Genomic DNA, 15,177 nt, shown 5'->3' with positions numbered 1-15,177 from the left:
TTAAAGGTTTTTGAAAACAGAAGAAGTGAAGATGGACAAAGGTCACATAGGTATCTGAAGAGTTTCACCGGGAATAATGCCCTTCAAATACCAGAAGAAAGTTTTGAAAACAGAAAGAAGATTTTGTAAATACAGTTTTTGAAAACAAACTAAGAAAAGAAAAAGGTGCTGGGACTTACACTCTATTAGAGGCCCATTAAAATATTTACTGTTTATGAAAACAGTTGAAAATGATTTGCATTTGAATTTATTACCATTTTGTTGTTTGAAAACATTGACCGTCCGGCTAATCGGAGATTTGAAAACAGTTTAAAATCTTGACAATAGTCAACTTAATTAAGATAATGACAAAGTCTAATCTTGATTAAGACCTAAATGATTAGGGTTTTATCACAAAAATATTGACAAGATATTTAGTTTTGAAAATCAAGTAAAAATTTATATTTTTCAAGGTATTAACACATACTTAAAATATATGATTTTTAACCTAAATAAAATATACTAAAATAATATATTTTTATGATTTTGTTTTGATATATTCTCAAAATAGATATAATAAATGAGAAGTGTGTAAAAAATTAATCAAAGATATTTTAGTTTAATAGGTGAAATAGTTAGTTAAAGTTATAAAAAAATGGAAGAAAAATAGTGATAAAAAATATGGTTTGGTCTTACCAAGGGTTGAACTCACGCCCTATAGGTTACCAAACAAAACAAATACCAACTGGGCCACGTGCGTGGCCTGTTTAGGAAAGGAGACCATATGATTATATGTGAAAGCAAGGCATTAAATAAATTGGAAAAATAAAATGAACAAAAGGTCTGAGGGGGGCATCGAACCCCAGACCTAAGGCAAGGCAAAGCTTTTGGACGCGCGCTGTAACCATTGGGACACTACGATGAATTCGTAGATAACACACCTGCCATTCAAAATAAAATAAACTCGTTTCTGGGAAATTCAAAAAAATGGCGCCACCATCTTCATCTTCAACCTCAAGCTTCAAATTTTTGAATTTGCTATCTCCTTCGTTTCTCAACCAAACTTAAAGATGTAAACATGGATTTTGCTCGTTTTTGAACGAGGATCATGATGGTATCCTTGATATGTACTTCAATTCATTAGTTTGGTGTTTGCCCAAAATCCTTAGGGAAATTAGTGAAAAAGTCCCATAAAGTTTGAAGAAAACTAGGGTTGTCTTGCTAGTTTTGTGAAGGCAGTCACTTTGAAGCTCCATATCTCTTCAATGGTTGATTTCTAGCCAAAATATCATATGTGACAAAGTTGTTCACTGGATCAAAATCTACAACTTTCATGTTGGAAGTTTTTTTCCGTTTGTAGGTGAAATTTTGAGATATTCCCTTCCAAAGTTTGGTAAAAACCACTTGAAAACACTTAGAAAATTTTCCAAGTATGAAAAGTCAAACTTTGACTTTTTGATTCTTGATTGACTTTCTTGATTTTCCTTGATCAAATGACTTCAAATATTATATATTGATGATTTAAAACTTCAAAAGTCATGGTTGACCAAATTTTCCAAAAAGTCAATGGTGATCTTGTACAGTTGACTTTTTCAGGCGAATCGCATTTCTGGAGATTTCAAGTGAATTAAGCTATCCTCATCAAATGAATGATATGAATGGATCATATTGAGTTGTTGGAGCATATTGAACCATGCTTTGAGTTGTGGCATCATGTCCTGATTAAAAGTCAACTATCTTGGTGAATTAGGTCAAAAACCCTAATTGTCAACCAGATGAAATTGATGACTGTAGATCTTGAATTGAAGTGTAATGCCTTATGGATATTTTCATATGGATTATTTGAAGATGATTGAACCAATTGATAGGTGCCCTGGAGCTTTTTAGGGTTTCCCAGATGTGGTCCTTGATTTCAGTCCTTGATGGGCTCAAAACCCTATATTGGTGAACTAAGCAACCTTGGGCCTAGATGACTGAGTGTCTAATCAATCATAGGTGAAAAAAATGAATTTTTTGAGTCCTATGATTGTATTAGAGACTAATCCTTCTATTGATTGATCCTTTGCCTGAGCTCTTTTGTTCTTGAGCACCCCCGACTGGGTATCAGACAAGCAAGTGACTACTCTGAGTACCTGTCCTGAGTTTGATGAGGTATTTGGTGGTATGACATCTCAGGGGGGGTCAGAATTAGGGTATGACACCCTCCCCATCCTAGAAATACCTTCACACATAGTGAACATTTGAACAAAGGTCCAAGAGTCTCTAGGTAAAACTACACTCCAACCCAACCACCTAAAAACTTGGTATCAGACAGTTAGTACTACCTCATAAGTTACGAAAATATGAGAAGAAGACGACTCAAGAAACTACAAAAAGAAAGGAAAGAGAAACCTCTTGATCCTAGAGCAATCCCCCTCATAAGAAGGTTCTCTCTAGTAAGAGCAACCAGGAGACAATAATAACTTTAGAAGGGGTCCGGGATCACCATATATTAGAGAGAACCAACTCCACATGAGGGTCCTAACAATCTAAAGGAAACTCTTGGTTGATAAGGATAGAGTACGCAGAGGACACAAAATAGAATACGTCTTTGGAAAAAATCCACCACTACTTATCGGGTCGAGTGGAAGGAATGAAGTTCCTAATCACCAAAAGGAGACCAAATATCAAAACCTGCTTAAGTTTGAAAATACAAGTTCATCATCCACTAAAGATCACAAATCCACGAATGACCATCCCATCTCTCCATCTCCCCCATAAAATGATCATTCTGATCAAATATGGAAAAAAGCATAGGGCACATAACTCGGAAGGGATGTACCCGACTCAAGGGTCAATCTGGAACGAAGTAAGATGTTCAGAACTAACTATCTTAACCAAGCTATCCTAAAACCAGCTTGCATGGTCATCCCTTTTTTCTCCAAGGAGCGCCACCCTTCTCCACCAATGAGGCACCAATCGCATGCATCCCGCTCTCCCTGCCATGATAGAAAACCTGGAGTAACTTCGTATCTAGAAAATAAAACCTCTCTCCAAATGCAGGAAGCATTTGATAACAAGTGCCACCTCCACTTACCTAAAATGGCTATGTAATAGCTCAAAGGTTGCAAACCCCTAAGACCTCAAAGCTTATTAGGGTTACACACATTAAACCACCTAACCCAAAAAATCTTAGAGCTCCTCTGCTCGACCCCAAAGAGAATTCCTTCAAATTCTCACAATCTTTTCCAAACCTTAATAGGCATCTTCCAAAAATACAAGAAGAAGATAAGAATGGAATTGCAAATAGAGTTAAGGAGGACCACTCTCCCACCTAAGGAAAAACAGTTGCGTCTCCCTGAGTGAAGCCTTTTAGAAATGAGACTAACTAGAGGTTCTCATGTAAAATATAGGTGTGGGTTACCTCCCCCCCCCCCCCCCCCCCTTGAAAGACTTAGATATTTGAATGAGAGAGACTTAAGCTGAAAATTATGCACAACTAATAGATTATTTGTGGTAACTAACCGATTAGACTTAGACCTAATATATTACGTTAGTTAATTGGCCCATAGATTGTTTCCTTTCTTAGCCAGTTCTTCTCTTATATAAAGGATGTGCCTCCTCTCTTCATTTCACACTTGAATTCGATGTTTCTTTATTTATTTGCAAGTTATCTCTCTTCCCTATCCTTCTGTCTCTCTCTCTCTCAATATTTTATTTTCACCAAAGTTGTCGTAGTGCGTTGTGAGGGAAAACTACTTATGAGAAAAGGGTTGTATTGTTGTTGTGCCATTGTTGATACTCTTGAAGAATAAAGTTTAGTTCTTGAGATAAAACTGTCTTGAAATCTAGAACTTATCCTGTAAAAGTTTTGTTTGGATTTTTAGTACAGCCTATAAAATCCCTAACTGGTTCGTTTGCTCAGTGCTAGGAAAAGCTTTCTTTTTGTTGAAGATAAGACACTGTGTGTGTGTGTGTGTGTGTGTGTATATATATATATATATATATATATATATATATATATATATATATATATATATATATATATTGTGGTTCTTTGTTGGGTGTAGATGATGTGTATGACTGAGAGTTTGTCCCTTCCTCCCTCTGGAGGATATATATATATATATATATATATATATATATATATATATATATATATATATATACACACACACACACTCATTTGAGCCTAGGGAATAAGTCAATTTATTGAAGTTTTAAATCAATAACCAATTTTGAACAAGGTTTTAGCCATGACTAGGTTGGAATCTCAAAAGAAATTCACATTTTACAAAAATTGAGATTCTGGAAGTTTGATTCTAATCACACACTTCCGTGACTCGAATTTGTATTAGAGAATGTTCGTGAATTATTTTCTTGATGTCATGATTTAAATCACATCATACATGACTCGAATCATAGAGGTTTGATTCGAATCACATATTGCTCGAATCAGACATAGACTACACATTTTGGGATTTAATTCAATATATATGATTCAAATCATAGACTTTCATGGCTAGAATCATGTGACTCGAATCACAAAAAGTGTGACTTGAATCACATAGGTAGTTTTCTATTAGTTATTGGATCTTAACTCAAATCACTTCATCTCTTGACTTGACTCATAATTTATGTTTAAAACTTGAATCAAACATCATTTTTTTTTCATTTTTGTGCTAGATCTCCATCACATATAAAAACCATTTTTTTTCAAAACCTTCACAATGTTGAAAAACATGCACATCCACTATTGATTTGAAATTCACCACACACCTTCATCCTCTACCTCTTTATTCATCCATTTTTGTTTTGATCTAACTCTCTTTTTCATGGTGTAAGATCTATGGGGAGGATTACTATTGTGATTTACACTTCCTTTTAAGATTTCATGAGATTTTAGAGGTTTTTAAACTGTGCATCTGATTATGGTCGGGGTTGACAAAACCAGTGAAAAAAGGAGGAGTTCTTCTCTCCATAATTACTTTAGTAGTGTTGTGTGGAAGCCTAAGGCTTAAGATACTAGTAGGATCGAATTAAGATCACTATAGAATAGAGACTTTGGAGCAACATTATTGGAGCTGGAAAATTTATGTGGATTTTGCCTAAAGATTTCACACGGACTCAAAGTTAGATACTGTGTACAAGTCAACGAAGATTCAGATCGGAGATTTGATATTTTCAACATTATTCGAATTGTGATTGTACTGAACATCTATGTAATATTTATAGAAATCATAATCGAACCATTATACATCTAACGTATTATCGCCTTTGTCTCTCTTTATTTTAATTTTGATTAGAATTGCATGATTAGGTTTATTATTTTCTTGGAATCGCAAGTGGTTAGGTTTATTGCCTTGATAACGATTTCGGGTATAAGTGTAAGTTTTGTTAGATTGAAATTGCAAATCATTCTTGTTGTTGATTAAATATTGAGAATGTAATTCTAAAATTCTTACATTGTATTGAAACTGTACGTTTACATTTCTAGTGTAAAACGTTTATAATTTAATATATTGGCTCGTTCTTAAGATTTTTTGGTTGATCTAGTTTTGTTTTCGTGTATCGATTAAATGTTGTGTATATACCTTCCATAAGCATACATTCATTGTATGCATTGTGTTTTCGCATCCCAAACGATTTTTAAACTAATACTTTTCTAAATAAATACAAATAAACAAATTTTTTTAATCGGTCAATTTTTAAGGAGTCTATTCAACTCCCCTTCCCCTCTTCTAAATTGTTACATTCCCATATTCTCGCCCAACACTTATATCATCTAGTCTTACCTCACATCCAACATTGCATCTTCATTTCTGCTACTTACTTTATTCTCGTGTTGATTCTTAATTGCCTAACATTTTGCTTCGTACAACATCTCAGGTCTTACTATTGCCTGGTAAAATTTTCCCAAAACCTTGTGCTGACTTTTGTGCCACATAAAATCCTTGAGGCTCTCATCCATTTTAGACATTTAGCTTGAATTCGATGATTTATGTTCCCTTCTATTTCTAAATCGTTTTTTATTATGGACTCGATATATTTAAATTGCATGACTTATGAGATGATAAATGTCACCTCTAGGTTTGAAACGCTTCTTTTTTTGTTAACTTACATTTCATATGAACCGACTTACTTCTTTTTAGGAGAAATTCATGCGTTTCTAAGTCTCATCTCCAACCTCACATTTAAAATCTCTTTCAACTCTCCAAGTAGGCTATGTCATCTGGGGAAAAAAGCACACATCTCAGTGCTAGCTCTTGAATGTGTTCTATAAGTACATCCAAAATCAAATAAAAGTGTAGTAGCTTAGGGTTGAACCTTGGTGCAACATATTGTAGTGCAGTAATCGTTCGTCTTCTGACCCTTTGTCTGCGCACTAGTCGACACCCTTCATACATATTTTAGATAACTCAAATATAAACAATCATAACCACTTTTTTCTCTAAGACTATTTACAAAAACTCCCTAGACACTTTTCGATGTCTTCTCTGTGTCATTGAAAATTAAATACAAATTTTGCTAGTTCATCTGATATTACTCCATCACACGTCGTAATAGATATACCAATTCTATAATCGACCTCTCAGACATAAAACCAATTTGACTCTCAATAACTTGAGTTATTTTTAGTCTATGCCAAATCACTGTTTCTTATAAATTTATAGTATTATTCATAATTTTAATCCCTTTTAATTTGCACACGTGTTTTTTTCTATATATCCAACATTTCTTAGACCTCGTAATTTCATTATAATTTCATTCAAGAGTTTGGTGACTCTCAATAGGTCTATCTCCAAGAATTTATAAGGTACTAAATGAGCTAAATGGGGTAAAAATCAATCTCATCCCACCCAAATTTAAAACAAATTCACAAGGTTAAGCAAAGCATATTAACGAAGCAAATGCAAAATTCATGTTTATAGAGATATAAGTATAGCCTAAACCTTTTGCTTAACCAAATGTCATGTAAGGAATCATTAATTTTCACATTATCTTTGACAAACTCAAGCCAAAATTTGTAGGACATAAAAGGCCTCTTTCCTACCTACCTCCCAACAAAAAACTCTCCCAATTTTGAGGTAGAAGAGAAAAAACTAAGCAATTTAAAAACACATCTTGTGATCTGTGAGTTGTTAAGAGCTTTCATCCTGTGCATCAGAAGCGGATTCTTTCAAACATGACCTCATAATCTTTGCAAGCTTTGCACAAGCATCCAAACACAGCTGCATCCCCTGCAAGACCGAAACCAAATGTTAGCGACAACTTGCTCCATCTCTATTTGTTGTATTAACTCAATTGACGATGTTTTATTGCGGTCTAATACGATTTTAGGTGGCATTACAAATATTCTAGATGCCAAGGTTTTAAACATAAAGGTTGTGACATCAATCAGGCCTGCAACATCATGGGTTTTGGTGCTACCACAAACAACCGCTACAGAGGTATCACTAAACAGTAACCAGTGATTCTCTATGATGTCAAGGATTATGGTGCACCCTCAACCGAAGTTTAAAAAACCTTGCTAGATAGATACTTCCGTTTCAAGCAAGATAAACAATAGAACTGAAGAAATTTCAGAGTAAAATAGCAATGCACCCAGCACAAAACCTTGTATGATCCACTAAATTATTCTTTTCACTCAGTAAAGTGGGACTCTAACCTGATTAAATTAACAAGTTCAAAATTGGCATTATCAAAAATCAAAATATTAAAAAGATTTTGAGCAGGCAGACCTCATTAATCTTTGGGGTGGACCATTCTCCAGTAACTGTCAGTTGGGTGATTTCATAGCGAGAAGGCATGCAAGTAATCATTAAGCTTCCGTCTTGGCAGTTTTCCTCCTCCGAAATAGGATCAATGACAAGGCTCTTACCGATACATGACTGGAAAAAATATATATACATTTTATATGATAAAAATTAAATAAATTAGACTCAGCAACAAAGTAAGCATGCCACGAAAGAATAGTTCATGGCATGGTCATAACAAGTAAATGAGAAAATAATATTATAGTAGTCGGAAACTTCATGAAAATGTTTTAAATTGGGAAGGAGTTCAAACACCCTACAAACACAAGCACATACTGCACAGAATTCAAATCCAAGTAAAATTCATACCACAGAAACTGCGGCTACAAGGTCATACATCAGTATTCCAGCATCTGCTAAGGCAAGACTAGCAACTGATATGACAACTGGAAGATCACCTGCAACCAGTTTCAGTTTTATTAATAGTGGATCAATGAAAAACCGATATATGAAAGCGGATAGCTTAGCAAGAGAAGAACCGAAGTCGTAAAGCAGTTGAAATAAATAATTATATATAAAATAAAGCATGTTATGTTACACACAAATAAAACCTACATAAACAGAAATCAAATTAAACAGGGGAGATGTGATAGAAAGGAAATTTTTTGGGAAAAAACAGAGGAATAGATGAAAGAAAACAATAGAAAAAAACAGAGATGAAATGAGAATAGAGAAATCAAATTAGCCAACCCCACTTAATTGAATAACGCTTGATTGCTGTTGTGTTGAGTTTAGGGAAAAAAAAGCATAAAACAATAACTACCGCTACGTAGGCCATAACCGCTATCACCGGTATATGCAAGAAGTCACGGTTCATGCAGGGGTAGCAAAAGCACACTTGATAGAATAAAGCTTGATTGCTGTTGTGTTTGGGGAAAAAAGCTTAAAACAATAACTATCACTATGTAAGCCATAACCGCTATCAACAGTATGCAAAAAGTCAAGGTTCATGCAGGGGTAGCAAATGCAAAACAATAGCCTCTCGCCTTTCATCGGGGTTGCTCCAAATCCTGTGATATGTAATACCGGTATATGCACTGACCAGTTTAAAAATATTATTACTGCTAGAAACTTCACAGAAAATCAAATAGGACACATTTTGTTTAATGATTTTGATTAAACTGCAGCTCTGACATTCAATAATATTAAATAGAATCATTCCCTGTTGCTTCTTAGTATTTTAAAATGTGTTAAAATTCAAAAGAAAAATTTATGCATGATGCATCTCAGACAAGTTCACTAAAAACTGGTAAAGGTGTCGATAAAAATTTACAAAACTGGACTACCACACAAGATCATATCCCTACCTTAATGTAAATGGTAAACGTGTCGATAAAAATCTACAAAATCATATATAGATCTTAGGTGTACAACAGCTATTATCATGAATAATATATCCCTTATGTACTTGGCAGTATCTTGCAAAGAACTCTTGTGGTAAGATTCTTGGAACATCCATAGGCAGAAAGAGGATTATTCAGCCCTAAATTTTAGGGATAACAAAAGAAAATGAGTTCACAGAGGATGCTAGTCCTCTCATTATAAATTCAGTCAAACAATCTAGGATACTCACAAGCTACCTTATACAAAAGCGGGAAGTCTATTTATCAATATCCTTCAAAAGAAAGGCAGAAAGGACTAACTAAAAGAAAACTATAACTACCTCACACTCCCTATAAGAGGCTTAATGCATCAAATCACTAATTATACTAAAACAGCTGTAACTGTCACATAATCCTTCAACAGAAAGGCAGAAAGAACTAACTAAAAGCAGACTATAACTACCTCACACTCCCTATAAGAGGCTTAATGCATCAAATCACTAATTATACTAAAACAGCTATAACTGTCACATAATCTATACAAGGGACTTAGTGTTGTTGATGGCGGATGGCGGTCCATGGCAAAGAGCCAAAATCCCACCATATCGTCTGCTCTGCGGTGCTGTGTCGTTATAGCGGGGATTATGGCGGGAAAACCGGCAATATCGGTAAATAGATACACTTGTGGCAAGCTCAAAAACCACTATGTATATCCACCATAGAACCGCTATGAAGGATATTTGATAACACTATATTTAACAAAGTTAGTTTTTATACCTCTTCCTATAATAGACTTTCAGATCCCTCTCAACTGGGGCATCGTCTGTACTCCGCCTTTCCTAACAACTTGGAATACACTAATTGCTGCAGTAGTTGACAGTGAGCATATATAATTAATTCTCACGAAACAAAAGTCCTAGTTGATATCTTTCAAATGCCTAGAAATACTTCAACTAAAAGAAACTACTTTTTCTTGTCTCCCACGAGCTGTACCCACAGTAAGTCTAGGAAAAACCTTCACTAATGCTACCAGTTAGATTAAAACCCCTTCATTCTAGGTGACTACATGCATATGTAGTGTTCTGAACCGTTCCAAGGCCCATGGCGAGAAGCCCAAGAGCGAACAACAAGTGAAGTAGTACACGGAACAGGTGGATCATCGCTCTCACCAGAGATAGGCAATTCCACCCTCTAGATACATCAGCCACAGTCCAAATCAATCAAACAGATATCTACATAGTGCGCCGCACCTCTAGCGGACAGCTTTTATCGCTCAAACAGTATAAGAGAGAAAGCGCACCATTTCAGATATTCAAATCCATCTTCATTCTCGCATTGCTTTTCATTTTCTCACTGACTTGGGCGTTCGAGTGCTAACATTGCAAGTCCAACCCCTCCGTACCGGAAGTTCAACACATCTCTTCAAGACTTTACCTCACTTTCTCATCAACCATTTCTTGAGCAGACCAAGTAGCTTAGGTAGAAAACAGAATCTCACCCCGTGATTAATTAACTATATTAAAAAGTGTTAAAGTGAAATATCTCTCACATTAAGGCAAGGGAACAAACACTGTTGAAGCACATCAATCACTAGATGACAACAACGAAAACTACAATAAAAACAAACTTAAACTAACTTCTCTCTAGTGTTCTGGTAATTGATATTCATCACACTTTATGATCCCTATAATTTCTAACCTATCCATAAAAAACAACATGACTATGAATTAAATAGAAAACGAAACATAAAATTGCAAGCTTACTTCCACTAGATTCCAGCACCAATGCAAAAACATCCACTGTAGTCTTGGGGAAACTCTCCAATATTATGGCACCCTCCAAAGCTTTGTGAAGCATAGAACTATATTCTTTGTGATCTGAACCCTAACTTGAGACACATAAGACATTAAACACTACTCAAAATAATCATGATTTATAAAAGAGTCAAAGAAACCAAAAACTATACCTGTCCACGAACCGGCGTTGAAAATGTTGTATAGCTAACATTACAATTCAAACGCCCCGAATCACTATACAACATCGCTTTCTTGCTCTCTCTCGGCCCAAATCTATATTTTTTAAAAACATCGCATAACAAACAAAAACTGAAGAAACACACCTCAATATGACCATCATGCTGATTGAAGTATGAAAGAAAGCACTCACACAGAAACAATGACTTTGGTGTTTCCGAATTCGGCATACGCGGATCCTGATGCAGCATTCACAGCACCAGTCCTGAAAACTGCATGTTAAAAAAACATAAACCTAGATTTTATCATACATAAAAAAAACTTGCGTACAAGAGAGTAATAACAAAATAAACAATGAAATTATGAATGTAACGATTTTCATTGAAATGGAAGAAAGAAAGGAAGTATTGAGTTTGAACGATTGAGGAGGCTTACATGCGGGTCTACACTGGTGGAAGCCACGGCCGTCGGGTCGGGTCCAATCTTGCTTGAAAAGTGTAGATTTGTTTTTACCGGTGGTTGGTGACGGTGAGTAGGTCGCTGGAGTTCCGCTTTTACCGGCCATTTACGAAGGCGGTGTCCAGTCTCTGTTGCTTCACTTGTTCTTTTCAGGTTTCTTTGATTGTTTTTTTTTTCTTGAGAAATCTTAATAATGCTGTAACGTGTTTTTGAGACTAACGTTAACTTCGAATTGGGCCTCTTATTTGGACTGGGCCTATATCGATTATATACGAAAAATTTACTCTGTACTCCTATAATTAACATTATACCCCTACAATTTTTTAAAAATATCATTTTTACCCTTTATTATTTTACTTTTTAAAATTTATAAAAAAAATCATAAAATTGCAGCCCTACGAATGCAAACCGGAACTCTTTTGTAAAGTGTTCTGGTATGTAAATAAAAGTTAAAAATACATACCGGAACTCTTTTGCAAAGTCTTCCGGAACACAAAATAAAACTTAAAAATTTTTAAAAAATGCATGCCGGAACTCTTTTTCAAAGTCTTCTGGTATGCAAAATAAAAGTTAAAAATGACAACCGGAACTCTTTTCAAAAGTCTTCCGGAACACAAAATAAAACTTAAAAAATCTATAAAAAATGCATACCGGAACTCTTTTGTAAAGTCTTTCGGTATGGAAAATAAAAGTTAAAAATGACTTCCGGAACTCTTTTGCAAAGTCTTCCGGAACACAAAATAAAACTTGAAAAATCTATGACAAAATGCATACCGGAACTCTTTTGTAAAGTCTTCCGGTATGCAAAATAAAAGTTAAAAAATAAAATAATAAATTAGTTAAAAATACACAAGGACAAAAGTGACATTTTTCATAAAATATAGGGGTATGAGGACAAATATAAAAGTACAAGGTAAAATTTTCATTATATACTTACAAACTCCTTATGAGTCATCTCCATATAGTCCGGTTAGCTGAGATCAGGGACGGACCTACATCAATTGGTGTGTAGTCAAAGGCCCCACTTAAATTTCAAAATCTTTTAAACTATGCATATATTTTAATTTGATATAAACAACTATAAATATACTGCATATACCTATCTTATAATTTTATCTTTATATGTTTAATGTTTTATCTCTTAATGCTCATTTGCTATAATTCAACGAGCATTTTTTTTTATTTTTCACAAATTATTTTAAAAAATTATGAATGAAAGAAAAAATTAGTAATAAGAATAAGTTAATCTTCTTTAATATTAATTTATTCAATTTTATATAAATTCAAAACATAAAACATTTACTTTAGAATAATACAACAAAATTATTTTTGAATGAGAATTTATTTAGCCCCCACAATGTAAAATTTCTAGGTTCGTCCCTGGCTGGGATTTGGGTCATCTCATATGTATTTCTATCTGTCTGAGCGAGTGATGCACCGGTTTAGCAACTTCAAAATTATTCTTTGACTTTCCCATGAGTCTGCTTCAACCACTATTTTCCGCAGAGACCTACAGGCGATACTGGATGATTTCGAGAGTCACTTAGTACTAGAGGAGTATCGTCGGGAGCCAGCTCATGTATATTAGGCTTGATCTAAGGGATATTTGGCATGGTTCTATAGGGTGTCACACCCTATCATGACGTCAGATGTTTCTAGAGAACCACCTAGACCAATTAATTAGGAGGTACTTGATGTTCATGATGAGCATACAGAGAACGTGACAGCAGTATGTCGGCGTGTTGCGGAGATGAGTAGAAGAGCCATAGAGGCAGGACTCTTTGTGGATCGTTCTCCTTAGTTGCCCCTCGTGTAGGCCAAGGTTGTCGAGTTACAGAATGTTGTGCAGTACAGACAGCGCAAGAGGCAAGGGGTTAGACTTACCTAGTCGTTTATATTGGGGTGTCTTATTTTATTTTTTTTGGTATTTTTGAATGTATTTTCGAAATCCTATTATGTATTACATTATCTTGAATTTTTTTATAATATATGAATTTTTACCCTTGTGTAACTTTAATTTTAATTTGATTTTACATTAATACAAGTTAATATATGTCGGTCTCATAAAAATTAAATATTTGGACAATGGTGTTGTTCTAATGTGAATAAGGGAGGGTTCCAAAGATACATCTCCGAATACATCCAAATACCATACGGAGATGCATCTCTGAACCATCTTTTGTTCGAAATTGTGGTGGTTCTCAGAAAAGCGCATTTTAGTTGTGATTTAAGTGCGTCTGGAGATGCATCTTCGGACACATTAAAGGTAGTTTTAGATTTTCAAGAGTGTGGTATGCTTACATAAGGGCTTATTGAGCAATTCCCTTCTAAAATATCCTTAGAGACTAGATTCCAATATCTGAACGCCACAAATAAAGAACAAACTCAACAACAAAATCTCTCTGGATCATGCCAAATCTAAGTTAAAAATAGGTCTGAAAATTAAAATCCAGATTAAAAACTTACGGATATTGAAATTTGGATGCACTTCAACATACCACACCAAAACCCAAACTCGGAACCACAAAAAACATTAAAGGATTTGTCTAGATTTCAATCTCTGGATTAAACTTATAAAGATAGAAATTTAAACGCTTTCATTTAAGTATTTACGCTCTGACCATTTAAGTATACATAGTTTGAATTTGCAGCTCACGCAGTCAAATATGCATAAGATGGTTAATAAAGATTAAGTTATCCTTTCAAATCAAACTAACTTGAAGAATCAGGGTTTATGATCACTAATGATATTTTTATAATTCTCAAATGATAATAGTTAACTTGAAGACATCTCAAGCCTCATAAAATAGAAGATTAAATTGAAGTGCTTATATGAGTGGTACATTCAACAAAGAAACTTGAAAACTTGAGAGTGTGAAAGAGAGAAAGTGTGAAAACTCGTATGATCGTGTACATCTGAGTGATCAATGTTGTATAAAGACATATAGGAATTTCTAGAAGTAGTATGGCTAAATTACGCACAAAATAAAAATTATTTTTGAAGCCTCTCTTTATAAATTAAAATTATCAAAAATGTTTTTGAAGTCTAGCTAATTGATTAGGAAATTTTTCAATTGATTAAAAGACTTTTTGTAACTGTCTAATCAATTAGATACTTGTCCTAATCAATTATATAAGGCATAATTGAGTCAATAATCGACTGTGACAATGTCTTAATAAGTGATAACAATTATTTATCAAAATCTTTCGATTTGGGCAGCAATAATCGATTATTGCAAATATCTAGTCGATAGCTAATCGATTAGGACATTTATTTCGCTCGTGGATTATTTCCAAAATTACATTATTCCTTGACCTATAAATAGTGAGGTTCTCTATCATTTCAAATCATCCAAAAAAACGTGAAAAATCTCACTTTTCATTTCTCTCATAATCTCTGTAGATCATTTCTACTTTTTTACATATTTAAGCTGTACTGCTTTAAGAGCGTTTTTTTAGTTTAGAGAGGAAATTATTATGGGTGAGGGCTTTACTTTATATTTACAAGGAGTAGTTTTCTCTTGGGTAAATCATTTTTTCTTGGGAATTGATTATTTTGGTAAGGAGTTAAACTAGTGTAAAATCACTTTATAGGTCTTCGTTTGGTTCATTAGCTCTGTCATTAAAGAAAAGCTCTCTTTTTGCTCG

General features: G+C 34.3%; 1 protein-coding gene across 1 annotated transcript; it reads right to left on the bottom strand.

The window, feature by feature from the left end:
- Nucleotides 1-6,857: 6,857 nt before the first annotated feature.
- On the bottom strand, nucleotides 6,858-11,698 carry LOC131601886 (exosome complex component RRP41-like). The gene is made up of 7 exons (XM_058873815.1): nucleotides 11,506-11,698; nucleotides 11,264-11,342; nucleotides 11,064-11,166; nucleotides 10,861-10,981; nucleotides 8,085-8,173; nucleotides 7,701-7,850; nucleotides 6,858-7,199 (listed from the first exon to the last, which is right to left on the bottom strand). Exons 1-7 carry the CDS (start codon nucleotides 11,633-11,635, stop codon nucleotides 7,101-7,103), a joined length of 771 nt encoding a protein of 256 aa, XP_058729798.1. The 5' UTR covers nucleotides 11,636-11,698; the 3' UTR covers nucleotides 6,858-7,100.
- Between the last annotated feature and the right edge of the window lie 3,479 nt (nucleotides 11,699-15,177).

The sequence above is a fragment of the Vicia villosa genome, linkage group LG5 (assembly GCF_029867415.1).
Source record: "Vicia villosa cultivar HV-30 ecotype Madison, WI linkage group LG5, Vvil1.0, whole genome shotgun sequence".
NCBI lineage: Eukaryota > Viridiplantae > Streptophyta > Magnoliopsida > Fabales > Fabaceae > Vicia > Vicia villosa.
This window is presented reverse-complemented; position numbering and strand designations above follow the sequence as displayed.